Source organism: Rhinoraja longicauda, chromosome 4, assembly GCF_053455715.1.
Source record: "Rhinoraja longicauda isolate Sanriku21f chromosome 4, sRhiLon1.1, whole genome shotgun sequence".
Lineage (NCBI taxonomy): Eukaryota > Metazoa > Chordata > Chondrichthyes > Rajiformes > Arhynchobatidae > Rhinoraja > Rhinoraja longicauda.
This window is the reverse complement of record NC_135956.1, coordinates 73,677,188-73,697,100: the sequence shown is the minus strand read 5'-3', so window position 1 is coordinate 73,697,100 and position 19,913 is coordinate 73,677,188. Positions and strand designations below refer to the sequence as shown.

The following is a 19,913-nucleotide window of genomic DNA, read 5'->3' as shown; positions in this document are numbered from 1 at the left end:
CTCATTTAAGTTTCTCCCATAAATTTCCCTCTTTGCCTAGTCTTTGGTCTCACTACCTCTTTATGCGATTCAGTATTGAATTTTGGCTGGTCATGCTCCTTGGATAGATTAAAGGAACTATCTAACTGGAAACTTATAAAATTATAGAAATTTGCGACACACGTTAAAATATTCAACATGACCATTGTTTGCTGACCTGATCTGGCCAATCCCGCTTACCATATCTTATTCCATAATATAGTTTTAGTTTAGTTTTCAGATAAAGCATGGAAACAGGCCCTTCTGCCCACTGACCAGCGATCAACCATTCACACTAGTTCTATGTAATCCCACTTTCGCATCCACTCCCTACACTATATGCAGAGTCCAATGAACCTACAAACCTTCACGTCTTTGGGATGTAGGAGGAAACCAGGGCACCTGGAGGAAACCCAGATGGTCACAGGGAGACTCTGCAAGCTCCACACTGACAGCACCCGAGGTCAGGATCAAACTTGGGTCTCTGGCGCTGTAAGGCAGCAGGTCTACTGAGATCATATCTTAACCAAGTTCTTATGAAATGTACCTTTACAATCCCTCGGGGCTGTAATTTTCAGACCCTCAGCATATTCTGTGTGCAATAAGTATCTTCTAAATTATTTTACTTTAAATTCTATGCCACTTCATTATATAAAAACCAACGAGACAGGTAAAGGAGGAGGTCATTCATCTTTCAACAAGGTCATAGGTATTCTCAAGATGCAAGATACTGCAGATGCTGGGTGGGATCCTGAACGAAAAACAAACTGTTGGAGTAACTCAACAAGTCCGACAGCATCTGTGGAGGGAAATGGACTGACAACGTTTCGTCTAAGACTGAACAGAGGGGAGATTGCTGATAGAAAGAGGTGAGGGGAAGGGGTGGGGAGTGATGGGTGAATTCAGGTCGGCAAGGGTTGACTGGCAGTTGAGTCAGGTGAGGGAGAGAAGGGTGGAGATAGTGACCAGGGCTGGAGTTGATAAGTGGAGAGGACCAAGGACTCCAGATGATGGAATCTTATAAGGAAGGAAGGTTAGGAATGAAATGGAAAAACAGAGGGAGGGATGGTGGGTGGATGAGAACGGGAGAGAGGTGGGAGTTTCTGCAGGGGGTGGGATAGGGATGGATGATGATGAGTAGAAGGAGGTGAGGAGATGAAAGGAACTGAGTGAGGGGAGTGGAAGAAATGGTGTGCATGAGAGGACCTGGGTGAATCAGAAGGAGATGGAAAGAGCGAAGGGGGTGTTCACCCAAAATTGGAGAATTCAATGTTCATACTCTTGAGCTGTAGGTTACCCAAGCGGAATATGAGATGCTGTTCTTCCAGTTTGCGTATGGACTCATTTTGCCAATGGAGGAAGCTGAGGACAGAAAGGCCGGTGTGGGAATGAGAAAGGGAACCGAGGTGGTTAATAACTGGGAGCTTCAGCTTGCCTTGATGGAGACCGTGTCAGGGGTTATGAAGAGTAGGGCAGGAGGGAGAGTTAGATCAGCCATGATTGAATGGCAGAGTGGACTTATGGCCTAATTCTGTTCATATCACTTATGAACTTATGAGTGCAAGTGTTTGGCGAAGCGATAACCTGATCTCCGCTTGGTCTCACTCATGTGGACTTGACTCCACTTCTTTCTCCCCATACCTCTTGATTCCCTCATGTTTTAAATATCTACCTTGAATATATTTAACAACTCCATCTCCACAGCTTGCTGGGGTAGAAGGTTCAAAAGATTCATGAGTTGAAAGGGTGCAGAGAAGATTTATGAGGATGTTGCCAAGACTCGAGGGCCTGAGCTATAGGGGGAAGTTGGTCAGACTAGGACTCTATTCCCTGGAGCGCAGGAGGATGAGAGGTGATCTTATTGAGGTGTATAAAATAATGAGAGGGGTAGGTCAGGTGGACACACAGCATCTCTTGCCCAGATTGGGGGAATCGAGAACCAGAGCATAGGTTTAAAGTGAGGGGGGGGGGGAATGCTTTAATCGGAACTTGAGGGGTAACATATTCATTTAAAGGGTTGTGGGTGTATGGAATGAGCTGTTGGAGGACATAGTTGTGGCAGGTACTATCTCAGTGTTTAAGAAAAATTTAGAAAGGTACATGGATAGGACAGGTTCAGAGGGATGTGGGCCAAATGCAGGTGGGTGGGACTGGTGTAGATGGGACCTGTTGGATGATGTGGGCAAGTTGGGTGGAAGGGCCTGTTTGCACTCTTTATGACCCTATGACTATAGGTTGAGGAACAACTCCTCCACATCCTCATCCGTATTCTAAAGCTAGTTGTTGATTATGCCTTCCTGTTCATGTAGTTTAAGACGTCTTACACTTTCATGTGCCTTCATTAAATTTTCCCTCTGCCTCCCCTGTCCCAGGGAAAACAAGTCCAGCCAAACCAATCTTTACTAGTAATAATCTCTTCATCATGGACAATAATGTGATGGTGCCAGTGTGCATTCAGAATGAACCTCATCACATTTGGAGTAGAAAAAGCCACTTTAAATGTTATGCCACCTAATTATATAAAAACATATGACATATGCTGCAACTCTGTGCTGCTTAAATGTAGAAATTGTAACTTTAAATATCGAAGGGATCTACAGGAAACAAAGGGAAGAAAGCTAATATCATTAAAGACCCACACCACGCTGACCATGTTCCCTTCCCGTTGCTACCATGGGGAATGAGGTACAGGAGCCTGAGAATCATTACCTCCATCTTCCTCCCATCAACCAACACATTCTTGGACTACGCTGTGCAACCCAAACCATAACCCCGCCCGCAACCTTATCTCAACCCTATTGAACCACTACGGACTTTACACCACTATAGTTGTTCAACTTACTTTGGTTTTAGCACTGCTAGTTACATGGACTAGTTCACTTAGAATAACTGATAATTTATTGTAGTTGTTGTTGCGTCTAATGTGTTGCAAAGGTGCAGCAGGTAAGAATTTAATTGTTCCAGTTCATATCTGGTCCACAGGACAATTAAAGACTATATAATAACAAGGTTTTACAGATGCTAGTTTATACCAAAGCTATTCACAAAACGCTGGAGTAAATCAGCAGGTCAGGCAGCAACCCCGGAGAACATGGATAGGTTACGTTTGGGGTTGCAAATTCAGTGGGAAGAAGGGTTCCAACCTGAAACGTCACCTATGCATGTTTTCCAGGAATGCTGCCTGACCCGCTGAGTTACTCCAGTGATTTGAGGGCGTGCAGCATAGGTTTACTAGGTTAATTCCCGGAATGGCGGAACTGTTGTATGTTGAAAGACTGGAACGACCAAGCTTGTATACACTGGAATTTAGAAGGATGAGAGGGGATCTTATCGAAACATATAAGATTATTAAGGGGTTGGACATGTTAGAGGCAGGAAGCATGTTCCCAATGTTGGGGGAGTCCAGAGCCAGGGGCCACAGTTTAAGAATAAGGGGTAGGCCATTTAGAACGGAGACGAGGAAAAAAAAATTCAGTCAGAGAGTTGTAAATCTGTGGAATTCTCTGCCTCAGAAGGCAGTGGAGGCCAATTCTCTGAATGCATTCAAGAGAGAGCTAGATAGAGCTCTTAAGGATAGCGGAGTCAGGGGGTATGGGGAGAAGGCAGGAATGGGGTACTGATTGAGAATGATCAGCCATGATCACATTGAATGGTGGTGTTGGCTCGAAGGGCCGAATGGCCTACTCCTGCACCTATTGTCTATTGTCTATTTTGCGTCTGTCTTTGACAATCAAACACTCTTCACTCTTATAATGTAGCAGCTTGAGGTGTGATGATAGTGCTAGATTATGTCTTCTCTGCGGATTGATGACTAATGTTCCTTCTCCTGGTGCAGGCAGTTCCACCGTGTTCTGCAAGCCACTGATCATTGAAGACCAGCTGTTCATTGTTATGGCCCAGTTATTTGGAGGCTCCCACATCTACAAAAGGGACAGCTTTGCCAACAAGTTCATCAAGATGCAAGATGTGGACAACATTAAGATCAGGAAACCCAATGACATTGAGACATTTGAAATAGAAGGGGAGTGGTACTTTGTTATTGCAGACACCTCAAAGGCTGGGTCAACCACTGTGTATAGGTGGAACGGGAATGGATTCTACTCTCATCAGAGTCTACACTCGTGGTTCAGGGACACAGATGTGGAGTACCTGGAAATAGCAAATAAGCCACACTTAATCTTGTCGAGTAGCTCCCAGCGTCCTGTCATCTTCCAGTGGAGCAAAGGCCAGAAGCAGTTTGTGTGGCGCACAGATATTCCCGAAATGGAAGATGTGTACGCAGTAAAACATTTTGTGACCAAGGACGATCTCTACATTTGCCTTACCAGGTTCATAGGAGACTCCAAGGTGATGAAATGGGAGACCTCCAGGTTTGTGGAAAAGCAGACCTTTCCCTCGCGCGGTGCCATGATCTTCCAGCCTCTTCGAATAAACGGCTGGCAGTATGCCATCCTTGGCAGTGATTACACCTTCACTCAAGTCTATCGCTGGGAAGCCAAGAAAAACAAATTTGTCAAATTCCAGGAACTAAACATCCAGGCCCCACGATCGTTCACGTTTGTATTGACAGACAATCGCGAGTTCATGTTCAGCTCAAGTTTCAAAGGAAATACACAAATATATAAACACGTAATTGTTGACCTAAGCACAATATGAGAAAACACTCAAATGAATTTAAAGATTATTAAAATGACATCGTAAAATTAGCTTTGGGTAATAATATGTACATGGACGTGACGATGCATGATTTATCATTGTTCTGCGATGAATGACATCAGGTTCTGATCTCCTGGGAAAACTATTTCTATTCCCCGTGTTCACTCTCCCCATTTTGATCACTTTAGACATACTGGTTTCTCAACTCTATGATATGGTAAGCAATTAATTCCTGTATTTTGCCGACACAAGCTGTAAATATCAATCATATCTGTTCTTACAACAAATATTGAGATGTACATTTTCATTTATTTATTCTACTGAATGAACAATCTTCCAAATAAAACCTTTACATTTTTGTGCTGTTTTTAATGAAACTTATTTCACTCGAATAACTCCGAATAGAAAATTCTCTTTATCCTAACAATTTAGTGGAGGATTTTGACTGTTCTTGTTTGTATTCAAATAAATATACTTATTTCCTGAGAAATATGTTTATCATTTCATTTGTCCGTAAAGCACACACTTATTATTTCGCCGCAGAACCATTTCCTTTGTTGTTTAATGCAACTTAGTGAATTCTTGTTCTGTGTCCAAAATTATGTGACAATTTAGTAATTTACCAATGTTGAGCAGGATTTTGTATCAATGAAGACTTAATAGGGTGCTGACTGTTCCTGGAGGACCTACCTAAATGGCTCCTCATCTTATCCCAGCACCTTTACCCTGCTCTACCTCCTCCCAATTGCCTACCCTTGACTCCTTTCCTATTTCTCATTTTCATATTGTTTTTTGACAACATAGGTCTAAGACAAGACATTGATTCCATCCTTACATCTAGATTGATGAACAGTTTCTTCCCAGCTCTTCTAACCATCCTATCACCAACTAGAGAGCAGTCTTCCTCATGGGAGACCCTCAAACTATCTTTAATCGGACTTTACTGGACTTTATCTTGCGCTAAACGTTATTCTCTTTATCCTGTACCTGCACACTGCGGACAGCTGGATTGTAATCATGTATAGTCATTTCACTGACTGGATAGCACGCAACAGAAAAGCTTTTCAATGCACCTTGGTACACGTGACAATAATAAACTAAATTACCTCATCACCTATGTGGACTAACTCACTGGACAGAGATGGACAGCCTGTTTTATCAACATCCTGTTACACTATTCCCATAAAGCTTCTTGTAAATACAAGAAGCACTTCATCTTCTGACCGCACATGCTACAGAACTCGGGGTTCAACAGCGAATTCAACAATTTCAGATGACCAGCCTTCATGTTTGTGTCGAACAGACTTGTTCTTGACACAGACCGCCCTGTAACATTAGTGGTACCTGTAAAAGGAACGACAGATCCTGGTTAACACAAAAGGGCACAAAGTGCTACAGTAACTTTGTGTCCTGTAACATTAACCTTTTTTTAATCTCTCCACAACTTGCTGGATATTTCTAACAAGCTTGTTTGTTTTAGATTTCCAGGAACTGCAATGCTTTGTATCTGACAGTTCAGCGTTTTTTTTGTTTTCTCTTTCTGTTGCTCAAAATCTGTAATCGAAGTAAATGCCGAAAATAACCAGCGCATCAGGCAGCAGGCAGACGAGTGAAGGCTCGGTGGTAGGTGTAACTGGGTGGGAGCTGTAACTGGGTGGGAGCTAGACGAGGGACAAGGGCCGGTAGGAGGGTGAACCAGGGACGATGCCTCCAGCTCCTTTAAGGTTGGCTGCAGGAGGCGCCCTTGGGGCACAAGATGGTCGGGTGAGGAGAGGAGGGACGTCGGTTCACAGAAATTGCTCCAGCACCCCAAGCGCGCAGGCCGACCGGACTTTGGACTTTGAATAATGGCGCCAAAACATGGCGGCACCTGCATGTGTAATATATGCAAAAAAAATTCACTGTGCATTTGCATATGTGACAAATAAAGCACGCTTGAACCATCTGTGGAGAGAGAGCTCAACCAGCGCTAAAGTTACAGGTTGATAAACATTCATTAGAAAATTGTATCTTACAAATCCAAGATTGTTTTCTCTGTCTTCTACCTTTATTCATGTACATCTCCCCTGTACAGATTAAAGGCATTTAACAAGATTTCACCACCCTCCCTCAGCCAACATCATCAACATTTATGTCATTCATTCTCTCTTGGATGGTCTCTTTGTCCTCTCCACCCCTCTATGTAATTTTAAACATGTTTGATTCTAGAGACACAAGGAACTACAGATGCTGGAATCTCAAACAAAATCCTGAGAGGTGGTTTATGAACATGATCCCTCCGATGATTGGATTAACGTATGAGAAGTGTTTAATGAGCCTGTACTTGCAAGAGTTTAGAAGAATGGAAGGGGATCTCATTCAAACCTACCGAATAATGAAAGGCCAAGATGGAGTGGATGTGCAGAGGGTTTCCAGTAGTAGGAGAGTCTGGGTACAGAGGGCACAGCCTCAGAATAAAATAATGTATCTTTAGATTGGAGATGAGGAGAAATTTCTTTAGCCAGAGGATAATGAATCTGTGGAATTCATTGCCACGGAAGGCTGTGGAGGCCAAGTCATTGGGTATTTGTGAAAGCGGAGATTGCTAGGTTCTTGATTAGTAAGGGCATCAAAGGTTATGGGAAGAGACAGGAGAATGGGATTGCAAGGGAAAGATAGACCAGTCATCATCGAATGGCAGAGCAGACTCAATAGGCTGAATGGCGCTCTTATGTCATGCAATCTCATGAAAACACAAGGTGCTGGAGTAGGGTTGCCCATATTAGCCGGGACATCCGTATTTTGGGCTAAATTGGTTTGTCCCATACGGGACAGCCCTTGTCCCGTATTAGGCCCAGGGGGGCGCTGTGGGCCCGGATGCCACCTAACGGAGGTTGCGCAGCAACCCGCCTCCCTGCCCAAGCAGCCGCCATTGGTCAAGCGGGGGGGGGGGGGGGGGGGGGGAGAGAGACTCCTGTCCCGTCCCATCCCATCCCGGTACGGAGATGTTTAGTGCAGTGAGTAGTCAGAGGCAGCTCTCCCACTGACGGCCCTCGGGGCGCCAGAGCATGTTGCTGCGCCTATGCCGCTGGACTTTGGGCGGCGTGGGGAAGGCACTGAGCCGACGGGGAGAGGAAGGTGGATGGAGGAGCCGAGGGCAGGCCCAGCGCCAGACCCAGGCCTCGGCCTCCACCTCCATCAACGCCCGGCCTCACCGCCACTGCTGCTGCTGCCACCTTTCCCCTGCCTTGGCCCACCTCAGACTCACGGTTACCCGGTCACGTCCAGGCCCAGGCTCCGGCTGCCGTCATTTGGCCTGAATAAGGGTCTGGATCCGAAACATCACCTAATCATGTTCTCCAGAGATGCTGCCTGACCTGTTGAGTTACTCCAGCACGATGTGTCATGTAAACCAGCATCTGCAGTTCCATGTGTCTACAGTTTTTTTGCTTTTTATCCAGCCCTAGATGAGCTCCAGTATCCTCTGCCACAGACACTGGTGGGCGGCACAGTGGCTTAGCTGGTAGAGCTGCTGCCTCACAGCGACCTGTGTTTGATCCTGACCTCAGATGCTGTATATGTGGAGGTTGCATGTTCTCCCTGTGACCGCGTGGATTTCCTGCAGGTGCTTTGGTTTCGTCCCACAACCCAAAGACGTGTGGTTTTTTTTTGTAGGTTAATTGGACTCTGTAAATTGCTCCTAGTGTGTAAGGTCTGGATGCAAAAATGGGATAACATGGAACAGGTGACCAATGATCTGCGTAGACCTGGTGGGCTGAAGACCTAAACTAGTTTGTTGTGGAATATATATAAATACCAATGGCTGGAATTATGATAGATCCTCTTTAGAAAAAGTCAGACTGTTTGCCCATTTCTCAGAATCTTAACCCCATCTCCCTCCACCACCCTCTCTTCCCTCACCTTTAAGGAAACCTCAATCTCCTTATCCTATTCCCTGGTGATCCTGTTTCAGCAAGGTTTGGGAACAGCTTCATCGAAGAAATTGCAGAGAATTGTGGACGTAGCCCAGACCATCACACCAACCAACCTTCCATTGACTAGATTTACACTTCACGCTGCCTCGACAAGGCCATCAGCAAAATCAAGGACAAATCTTACTCCGGTCACTCCCTCCTCTCTCCTCTCCCATCAGGCAAGAGGTACAGAAGTGTAAAAAAGCACACCTCCAGATTCAGGGCCAGTTTCTTCCCAGCTGTTATCAGGCAACTGAACCATCCTATCACCAACTAGAGAGCGGTCCTGAAGTATTACCTACCTTATTGGACACCCATGGACTATCTTTGATAGGATTTTACTGGACTTTATCTTGCGTTAAAGGTTATTCATGTTATACCCGTTATCATGTATCTGTACACAGTGGATGGCTCGATTGTAATCATGTATTGTTTTTCCACTAACTGGTTAGCACACAACAAAAGCTTTTCAAAAGCGTGACAATAAACTAAACTAAACTAAACTAGGGGAAATTTACAGAGGCCAATTAACCCACAAACCAGCACGTCTTTGGAATGTGGGTGGAAACTGGAGCACTGGAGAAAATTCATGCGGTCACAGCGAGAACGTGCAAACTCCACACTGACAGCACCCAAGGTCGTGATCGATCCCTGTATCTGTTGCTGTGAGGCAGCTGCTCTACCAGCTGCACCACAAGTACTTGAATGAGTAGAGCATAGAGAGATAGGGAATTAATGCAGGCAAGTGGGATTAGTATACCAGATGGGCATGATGGTCAGCATAGTTGTGGTGGGCCTGTTTCTATGCTGTACAACTCCGTGACTCTATGAATTCTGTAATCCTTACCTGGTCTGTCCTGCATTTCACTACAGACCCACCACTATGGTTTGGACTATCATTAATAGGACTTTACTGGACTTTATCTTGCACTGAACATTATTCCCTTTATCATACATCTGTACACTGCGGATAGCTCGATTGTAATAATGTATAATCTTTCCGCTGACCGGTTAGCATGTAACAAATGCTTTTCATTGTACCTCAGTATACTTAACAATAAACTAAACAAAACTAAGATATTTCTCCCTCTCCTGAAGTTCCCTTTTCCCCACTTTTCTCTCCATACCTCCTTGTTGTGAATATCCAAAATCTGACACTGCCTTTCCTAATTTCCCCTTTCTCAAATACCAGGGACGCTTATGTTAAATTAACAGCATTCAAATATCATGATTCATTTGATTTATTTCTGATTGAACTTTTACATTTTATTCTTGAGAAATTAGCAAATGGACTATTCGCCACCGTGTGGTGATTAGAGGAATAAGAATTGCTTTGCCATAGTGAAATTTATCAAGCCCAAAAAGCATTCACAGATGAGTCAAGTCAAAGAGTCAAGAGTGTTTTATTGTCATTTGTCCCAAACAGAAGAATTAAATTCTCACCTAAGATAGACACAAAATGCTGGAGTAACTCAGCAGGACAGGCAGCATCTCTGGAGAGAAGGAATGGATGACGTTTCGGGTAGAGACCTTTCTTCAGACTGGACACACACATACATACATATATACACACATATAAAACAAACAAATTAATAATAATGGTGCAAAAAGACAAAGTATGAGATGTTTCGAGCTTATCTGGAGTATGAAAAGAATAAAGAGTATAAAAAGTCTGGAGTATGAAAGTAACATTATGTTACATTATGAAACATTATGAATTATTATATAACATTATGAAAGTGCCAGCAACATTATGGGGGACCCCTACCACCCCAGCAATGGACTGTTCCAGCTGCTACGGTCAGGCAAACGCCTCCGCTGTCACGCTGTGAAAACAGAGAGGATGAGATGGAGTTTCTTCCCACAGGCCATCAGGACTGTTAACTCTCATATCACCAGGGTATGGCGAGTCCGAAACTTGTAAGTTGTAGACGAAGTTTATTGCAGCCGCAATACACGAATACAAAGCCAAAACAACAAGTTACAGGACAACCAACATAAACTTACTGTCTTCCTTGAAGACTTCGCCGAACTGACTAAATCGGGCGCCAAACGCGCACCTGACATCGCTGGCCAATCAGCGATGTCGTTCCCTGGACCAATCCCCACGGTCGCGCTCCCACGTGACCTCGCTGGCCAATCCGAGGGTTCGACGACCTGGACCATTCTCTATGGTCGCTACATGACCCCCCCCAGAACCCGAGGTGCGGAACCTAGCAGGGAGCCGGATTTCGCGACCATAACGAGTACGGAGAGGGACAGCCTGAACCACAGGAGACGGAGGTTCCGGACTTGGTGGAACAGCCGGCACGAGAGGTTCTGGAGGAACTACCGGCACGGGGGGTCCTAGAGGAACTGCCGAAACGGGGGGTCCTAGGGGAACTGCCGAAACGGGGGGTCCTGGAGGAACTGTCGGAACGGGGGTTTGTGGACTGGGCGGAACTAACGGAGGTCGGCCTCTTCTAGGGGTTTGACCGACCAGGACTGGTTGATCCGGGTCCAAATGGGCAGGTTTGAGCCGGGACACCGAGACGAGTTCACTCTTGCCGCCCATGTCTAAGGTGAAAGTAGCCGTTCCCTTACGTAAAACCCGGAACGGCCCTTGATAGACTCTCTGCAACGGGGCGCGATGGGCATCTTTACGCAAAAAAACAAACTCACAGTCCTTCAGGGAAGACGGTTCATGTACCATAGGACACCCATGACGTGAAGTTGGTACTGGAGCCAGGGAGCCCACCCGTTCCCGGAGAGATGCTAACGCTGCTGGGACTGTAGGGAGCAGGGCTGAAGGGTCCGGAAACAGATCTCCGGGTACTCGAAGGGTCGAGCCATATACCAGCTCTGCGGACGACGCACCGAGATCTGGTTTAGGAGCAGTCCGGATGCCCAAAAGAACCCAAGGGAGTTGGTCTACCCAGTCCGGGCCTTCAAGCCTTGCACTGAGGGACGCCTTAAGTTGGCGGTGGAACCTTTCTACGAGTCCATTTGCCTGGGGGTGATATGCAGTTGTGGGTTGTAATTTGGACCCGTACAGTTCCGCCAGCGCGGCCCAGAGGGACGAAGTGAACTGTGGCCCTCTGTCAGTTGTAATAACTGCCGGGACCCCGAAACGAGCTACCCAATGAAGGGCCAAAGCCCTAGCACAAGACGCGGACGAAATATCAAACAATGGGAAAGCCTCTGGCCACCGGGTGAACCGATCCACCACCGTGAGGAGGTGGGTGTAGCCCCGGGAGGAAGGCAAAGGCCCGACCAAATCCACGTGGATGTGGAAAAAACGAAAAGCCGGGACTTCGAAATCCTGTACGGGGGGCTGGACGTGGCGCTGGACTTTAGCGGTCTGACAGGGCACGCAGGAACGTGCCCACCCCGCTACCTGTTTCCGCAGGCCATGCCAGACAAACCTCGCTGCCACCAAGGCAGAGGTGGAGCGGATGGACGGGTGCGCCAGCCCATGAATGGCATCGAAAACCCGGCGCTGAAGGGAGGGCGGTACTACCGGCCTGGGACGAGGAAGAGAAACATCGCACCAGACTTTCGTGCCCTCCGACCCACAAGCTACCTGGGCCAACTTCAATCCCGAAGTGGTGGACTGGTACGTCGAAACGGTATCCGCCAGGAGCTGTGCCTCCGCGAGCTCCTGGGGATCCACTTCGCAGTCCACCGCCGAAATATGGGGAAAAGCAGGTCTAGACAGGGCGTCAGCAACGGCATTAAGCCTACCTGCGATATGACGGACATCTGTGGTAAATTCGGAGATAGCAGTCAGGTGCCGCTGCTGGCGGGCCGACCATGGGTCAGACAATTTCAAAAAAGCAAATGTTAATGGCTTGTGGTCCGTAAAGGCCACAAATGGGCGGCCCTCAAGGAAATACCTGAAATGACGGACAGCTAAATAGAGAGCTAGAAGCTCCCGGTCAAATGCGCTATATTTCAGCTCGGCCGAATTTAGTTGCCGGCTGAAAAACGCTAAAGGCTGCCAACGGCCACCAACCTGCTGCTCCAGAACCCCACCCACCGCCACGTCAGAGGCGTCAACCGTCAGGGCCGTGGGGGCGGAGGGGCTCGGATGGACCAACATGGTGGCGTCTGCCAAGGCTGCCTTAGCTGCCGTAAAAGCCGACTCTGCGGCCGGGGACCACAACAACTCTACCGGATTCCCTGCAAGGCATTGGAAAAGCGGGCGCAGAACTCGCGCCGCTGCCGGAACGAATCTATGGTAGAAATTAACCATGCCTACGAACTCCTGCAGACCTTTAACTGTGGTGGGCCTGGGAAAAGCCCGGATAGCCTCCACCTTCTCGGGTAAAGGGACGGCGCCGGCAGGAGTAATTCTGTGCCCTAGAAAATCGAGAGCGGGCAGGCCGAATTGACATTTGGAGGGTTGGATAATGAGCCCGTGGTCTTGGAGCCGCTGGAAAACGGTCCGCAAATGGGCCTGGTGTTCCTGCACTGAGGGGCTGGCTACCAGGATGTCGTCCAAATAAATAAACAAAAAGGGTAAACCCCGGCCCACGCGGTCCATCAGTCGCTGAAAGCCTGTGCCGCGTTCTTTAAACCGAAAGGCATACGCAACCATTCAAACAACCCGAACGGAGTAATAGTTGCAGTTTTTTGTATGTCCTCCGGTCGCACCGGAATCTGATGGTATCCTCGCACCAAATCGATTTTGGAAAACACCACCGCTCCTTCCAGGCCAGATGAAAAGTCCTGTAGGTGCGGTATGGGGTAGCGATCAGCCGTGGTGATAGCATTGAGACGCCGATAATCGCCACATGGCCTCCACCCCCCAGATGCCTTGGAGACCATGTGTAACGGCGAGGCCCACGGGCTGTCAGACTGACGGACAATTCCCATTTCCTCCATCTTCCGGAACTCCGCCCTTGCCACCACCAGTTTGTCTGGCGGTAGTCTCCTGGCCCGAGCGAAAACGGGAGGGCCTTCGGTGCGGATGTGATGGATCACACCGTGCTTAGCCGAAGGTGCGTCGAAACGTTGGACGAGCAGCTCTGGGAACTCTGCCAGAATCGCAGCATACGAGTCGGGGGCCGCGACGACGGCCTGGACAGTAGGGCTGGGCGAGGAGGCGATTGTCGGAGCGACGTGCTCATCTTCGGCAGAGGGTCGGAGGTCATTACCGCGGACATCAGGAACCAGTGAAAAAGCCCAGAGAAAATCTGCGCCCAGGATCGCTTGTTTGACGTCGGCTATGATGAATGGCCATTCGTACGTGCGGAGGCCTAACACAAGGGACATCTTCCGTGTACCGAAAGTGCGAATTGGGCTGCCATTAACCGCGATGAGGGTGGGACCTGTCTTACCCGATCTGGTTTCGAGGTCGGTCGGCGGCACTATGCTGACGATGGCTCCCGTGTCGACCAAAAATTCTGTGTCCGTGAATCGATCATGGACATAGAGGCGCCGGTTCTGGCCAATCGTAACTGCCCCTATGTACGATCGGCCGAGGCATTTCCCGCGAAGGTACAAGGCAAACGACAGTTGCGGGATTCGTTACCCCATCGTAGGTGATAATAGCACCAGCCGCGCTTGTGCGGATCTTTTTGGCGGGCTTTCGGAGAATTGGCGGGAGACGTGGCGCCATCTTGCTGTCGCTGTGGCGTGGTCACCGATGTCGAGACTTTGTTGATCGAACCACTTGCCTTGTTTTTTGCCGCCATGAGCGCGTCCGCTTTCGCTGCATATGCTTCGGGGTCCTTAAAAGAACAATCCGTAAGCAGCAGTCGGACATCCTCGGGAAGTTTCTCGCGGAATGCCTGTTCAAACATCGGGCAATCCGTATGCTCACCGGCTAGCACCATCATTTCGGCCATGAGGACGGAAGGCAGTTTGTCTCCAAGCTCCGGTAGGTGCAGAAGTTTTGCCGCACCACCATGCTTATTTAACCCGAAGGTTCGCAGTAATACCTTCTTCATGGTTTCATACTTGTCTTCCGCAGGTGAATTTACGATGAACCGCATCACGCGCTTGGTTGTGTCCGGCGATAGAGCGCTGACGAGGTAGAAGTACTTCGTGGAATCGTCCGACACCTTCTTTATATGGAATTGGGCCTCGGCGTGGATAAACCAAGCTTGCGGTGCGTACGTCCAAAATAACGGAAGATGAACGCCTGCCGCGCTTGACTCCGGTGTGCCCTGCTCGGTCATCGTCAACGAGGCGTCGGGTTCCTCTCAGTCGGTGATCGTCCAGATCACGTTCGGGGTCACCAATATGGCGAGTCCGAAACTTGTAAGTTTATTGCAGCCGCAATACACGAATACAAAGCCAAAACAACAAGTTACAGGACAACCAACATAAACTTACTGTCTTCCTTGAAGACTTCGCCGAACTGACTAAATCGGGCGCCAAACGCGCACCTGACATCGCTGGCCAATCAGCGATGTCATTCCCTGGACCAATCCCCACGGTCGCGCTCCCACGTGACCTCGCTGGCCAATCCGAGGGTTCGACGACCTGGACCATTCTCTATGGTCGCTACAAGGGACTAATTTAATTTACTGTATTAATTTATTTTTTGTGTTAAAATTTTTTTTCTATTCTGTTTTGTAGTTTTAGCACAATCCGCAGGCGTTGCCACTTTCATTTCACTGCACATCTTGTATATATATGTATGTGAGAAATAAAGTTGACTTGACTATAATGTCAGAAGTTGCTGCAAGGATTGGATTAATTATTGATGTCATGGGATAAGGGACAAGGGAAAAGGGGAAGAAAAAGTTATTTCTGTATCTGGTGCTCTAGGAGAATCTTGAGATTTTACTAACTTCAGAATTAAAATATTGAAGTTTTGTCACTATAGTAAGTTGTGAGGACAGCAATAGACAACAACAAAGAATAGCAGAGGCTGGAAGAATGTGCAGACAGCTGTAAGATGACAAGTGCAAGAGGGTGGTAGGACTAAGGAATTGATCAGCATGTGACAGAGAATAGGTTAGAGAAATGTGAGGATATTGGATTGTTTGGTGAGCTGGCACAGACGTAAAGGGCTGAATGTTGTATAGGTATTCTGGACTGGCTCCTTGAAAGAATCAGCCAACTCTCCTGAACCCTGGACACTCCCTTCTCACTTGACCATCCCTCTACCTCCACAGATGCTGCTGGATTCCTCTAGCAGTTTGTTTATTGGCTCATACCCCAGCAGCTGCAGTCTCTCTTTAGACGTTAGAGTTAAGAGATACAATGTGGGAACAGGCTCGTCGGCCCACCAAGTTCATGCCAACTAGCCGTTCCCCAACTCTAGCACTATCCTACACACTTTGGAGTGTGGGAGGAGACCAGAGCAGCTGGAGAAAACCCACACGGTCACAGAAAGAACATACAAACTCCATACAAACAGCATCCGTAGTCAGGATTGAACCAGGGTCTCTGGTGCTATAGGGCAATAACTCTACTGCTGTGCCACTGTGCCACCCCTCTTAACCCTCCCTCCTCCTCCTATTGCCCCATTAGATTGTTTTTCTTCTTCACTTTTGCTTCTCAGTTCCCAGGATGGGAAAAATCAACTACTAGAGCTTTAAGGTAAGAGAGGCAAAGTTTAATGGAGATGTGTGGGGTAGTTTCTTTTACACTGAGGGTGGTGAGTGCCTGAAATGTGCTGCCAGGGTTGGTGATGGAGGCAGGTATGATAGTGACATTGACGTCTTTTGGATAGGCACATGGATATGCAGGGAATAGCGGGATATGGATTATGTGCAAGCAGGTAAGGGTTGGAGTTGGCATCGTGTTCGTCACAGACATTGTGGGCTGAAGAGCCTGTACTTGTGCTGTACTTTTTCTAGTTCTTTGTTCCTCTTCACAAACCATGACTGACTGCTTCCAGGGCACAGGCACCTCTTTGGACTATAGTTAATGTCAGGCGGTGTTTGCTTTCCTGTGGGAGTTTCCTGTGGGTGAATTTACCATTTTCGTTCGCAAGACCAAGGAGCTGATTGCTGAATGGTGTGCTTTCTTGGCCGTTGCTTCAGTATGGATGGTCCGTGACAAGTTGTTGGTGATATTTACTCTTTGGAATTTGACGCTGTCAATGCAACTGGGATACGTGTACCCTTCGCTTCCTGAAGTTGCTCACTATCTCCTTTATCTTGCTGACATTGAGAGAAAGGTTATTGTTTCAACACCAGGACATGACATTCTCAATCTCCTTCCTGTACTTCGTCTCATCATTATTTGATATCCGGCCCGCAATGGTGTGTCTGAAAACTATGGAATTCATTGCCACAGAAAGCTATGACGGTCGTCAATGGATACCTTTAAGGCAATATAGATTGATTCTTGATTAGTACTGGTGCCCGGTGTTATGGAGAGAGGCAGGAGAGTGACGTTAAGAGGAAGATAGATCAACCATGATTGAATGGCGGAGTAGGCTTGATGGGCCAAATGGCCTAATTCTTCTCCTATCACTTATGAACTTATGAATGTATCCTTGTGGGGCACCAGTGTTGAGGATTATCGTAGAGCAATGGTTCCCAACCAGGGGGTAAATTTCGCCTACCATTATTGTTATTTGAACTTAAAATAATAATGTTAAAATCAGTATTTTAAATTCTTCCCTTTGTCGGTTGCTTTATAATGGTAGAAGTGTAAACTCAAATTACTGAACAAAACAGGGTGGGGGTAAATTTACTTCTGAAAAGATTCCAGGGGTAAAAGGGACGAAAAAGGTTGGGAACCCCTGTCGTAGAGGATGGTTCCCTATCGATTCTATCGGTCAGGAAATCGAGTTTCCAGTCGAGAATTTTGCTGTGCTCCCGGCTTCCACCTCAGCAGTTGGTCCACGGGCTGAGGGAGGCAAGGGGGGGGGGTCCATCCTTCCCATCTCCATGGCAACCTGTAGATCCAGAAAGAGAAGTTGGGCGCAAAATGGTGGTGTAACTCAGCGGCACAGGGCGGTATTTCTGGAGAGAAGGAATGGGTGACATATATGGCCGAGACCCTTCTAACCATCCCGTCTCTATGACAACCGATAGAACCGGAACAGGAAGTTGAGCGGTGTGGCGACGGGGTGAGAGGTGAGAGGTGAGCGCGGGGTCGGAGGTTGGGCTGAGGCGCTGCGGACCGGAGCAACACCGACACCAGCACCAGCGGCGGCAGGACGGCGGCTTAGTGCAGCGAGGATGAGCGGCTCGACGGGTGAGCAGGGCTGCCGGGCACTGGGGGGCGGTGGCGGCGGCGGCGAACAGGAGCGGCCCAGGAAGCCGCGGCACAGCGGCGACGACGACGAGGAGCAGGCGGGCCGCAAGGAGGTGAGGCCCTGAGTTACCCGCAGCCCACCCCCGGCTCTCAGCCCTCCCCACCTCGGGGCTTATTCCCCCTCTTGAGTCTTTCCTCCCCCTCCCCCTCCCCCTCCCTCCCTCCCGCTCCCTCCCCCTCCCTCCCTCGCTCCCTCCCCCTCTCTCGCTCCCTCGCCCCTCTCTCCCTCGCTCCTTCTCCCTCGCTCCCTCCCCCCCTCTCCTCCCCCCCTCTCCTCCCCCCTCTCCTCCCCCCCCTCTCCTCCCCCCCCTCTCCTCCCCCCCTCTCCTCCCCCCCCTCTCCTCCCCCCCCTCTCCTCCCCCCCTCTCCTCCTCCCCCCCCTCCTCTCTCCCCCTCCTCTCTCCTTCCCCCCCCCCCTCTCCTTCCCCCCCCCTCTCTCCCTCCTCTCCCTCTCCCCCCCCCTCTCTCGCTTGGGTCGTTTACAACCCAGGGGTATGGACGTTGAATTATCTAATGTTTGGTAACTCCTACAAACACCACCCTCTCCCCTGAGGTCATCTGGTGCTGACATCCATTTGTCCTGGTTTTCAGAATCAGAATTACCTTTATTGTCATCCAACAAAAACAAGTCTTTTGGACGGGATTTCATCACCCACAGTCCAACAATAAGAGCAATAAAATAAGCAATTACACGCACAACCACAAACCAACACAAACCCCAAAAAAAGAAACATCCATCATGGTGAGTCTCCTCCAGTCACCTCCTCACTGTGATGGAAGGCCAGAATGTCTTTTCTCTTCCCCTGCTGTCTTCTCCCGCGGTCAGGCTGTTGAAGTTGCCACGTTCCAGGCTGTGCCGGACGGTGAAAGGTCCACAGCGGGCCGACCCAAGCCCCGCGATCCGGGGCGGACGAAGATGCTGCCGCCGCAGCTGCACGTCGGGGCTCCAGAAATTGAAGCCCCCGCCGAGCAGAGATGGACGGTGAAAGGTTTGCGGCGGGCCGACCCAAGCCCCGCGATTCGGGGCGGGCGAAGACGCTGCCGCTGCCGGAGCTCCCGATGTCAGCCCCCACCCAGGGGGCTGCGAGCTTCCAACATCCACGCGGCCGAAGCCTCCGAAGGCGAGTCACAACCGCTCCCGCAGCCTCCGAAGGCAGCCAGCTCCGCAGATGGTGAGTCCGGTCCGCGGGCTCTGCGAACCAGAGCCCAGGTGGTCCCAGCTGGAGGCCGCCAGCTCCAGGAGTTTGGCCGATGGTAGGCCTCAGCGGGAACGGAGACACGGCCCAGAAAACAAAGGTCGGGTCTCCATTCGGAAGAGACAATTTTACAGTTCCAATTATTTCCCCACTCTCCCTGCTACAATCAACCTGAAGAAGTGGCTTGACCCGATACACCACTTATCCATTTACTCCAGAAATGCTGCCTGTCCTGCTGTTACTCCAGTATATTGTGTCTTTGTGCTATTTTTTATTTTGATTTTACATGTCAACCTGTCAAAAGATTTATACGTATACACATCCATGTCTCTTTGCTCCACATCTCTTTAAATATTGAAACCTTTAAATTATCCTCTTCCTCTTGTTAAAATGGCACAGCTCCAGTTTTGTGTTAAGTTTCATATTCCATACAGTGTCTCATGTCACCGCCCTGTCGACACCCACGAGACACCCACGAGATTTATCACTGCCCTTGCTGGTCTTCATTGTTTGTGTCATTGGAATTTTTTGTCCCAGGCCAAGAAACGCAGTGCTCTGTTGCCACCCCTCAGAGCAACACTGCTTGCCTTACTCTCGCCAGAAAATCAACCTGTCACCACCATTTGCTGTTTTCTGTTCCTCAACTAGTTTTGGGTCTATGCTGTCACTGCCTCCTTGATCCCTGCAACTTGTCATAGGGTTGAGAGAGAGATACATAGAACGTAGAACAGTACAGCACAAGATTGGGCCCTTCGGCCCACAATGTCTGTGCCAAACATGATGCCAAGACCAACTTTTATCTGCATGTTCATATTCCATATTCTTCCACACAACACACTTCGGCCCACTGAGTCCCCGCTGACCATCAACCATCCCGTTTACA

The 19,913-nt window shown here is 48.7% G+C and overlaps 2 protein-coding genes across 2 annotated transcripts in view; both read left to right on the top strand.

The window, feature by feature from the left end:
• Positions 1-5,124, top strand: part of LOC144592871 (leucine-rich glioma-inactivated protein 1-like) — a 34,394-nt gene extending 29,270 nt beyond the window's left edge. The window contains exon 8 of the mRNA XM_078398056.1: positions 3,854-5,124. Coding sequence (XP_078254182.1) covers positions 3,854-4,674 — 821 coding nt within the window. The 3' untranslated portion in view covers positions 4,675-5,124. The remainder of the gene's footprint in view (positions 1-3,853) is intronic.
• Positions 5,125-17,626: 12,502 nt separating this feature from the next.
• The window catches only part of rnmt (RNA (guanine-7-) methyltransferase), a 32,238-nt gene continuing 29,951 nt past the window's right edge, over positions 17,627-19,913 (top strand). The window contains exon 1 of the mRNA XM_078398055.1: positions 17,627-17,887. Coding sequence (XP_078254181.1) covers positions 17,759-17,887 — 129 coding nt within the window. The 5' untranslated portion in view covers positions 17,627-17,758. The remainder of the gene's footprint in view (positions 17,888-19,913) is intronic.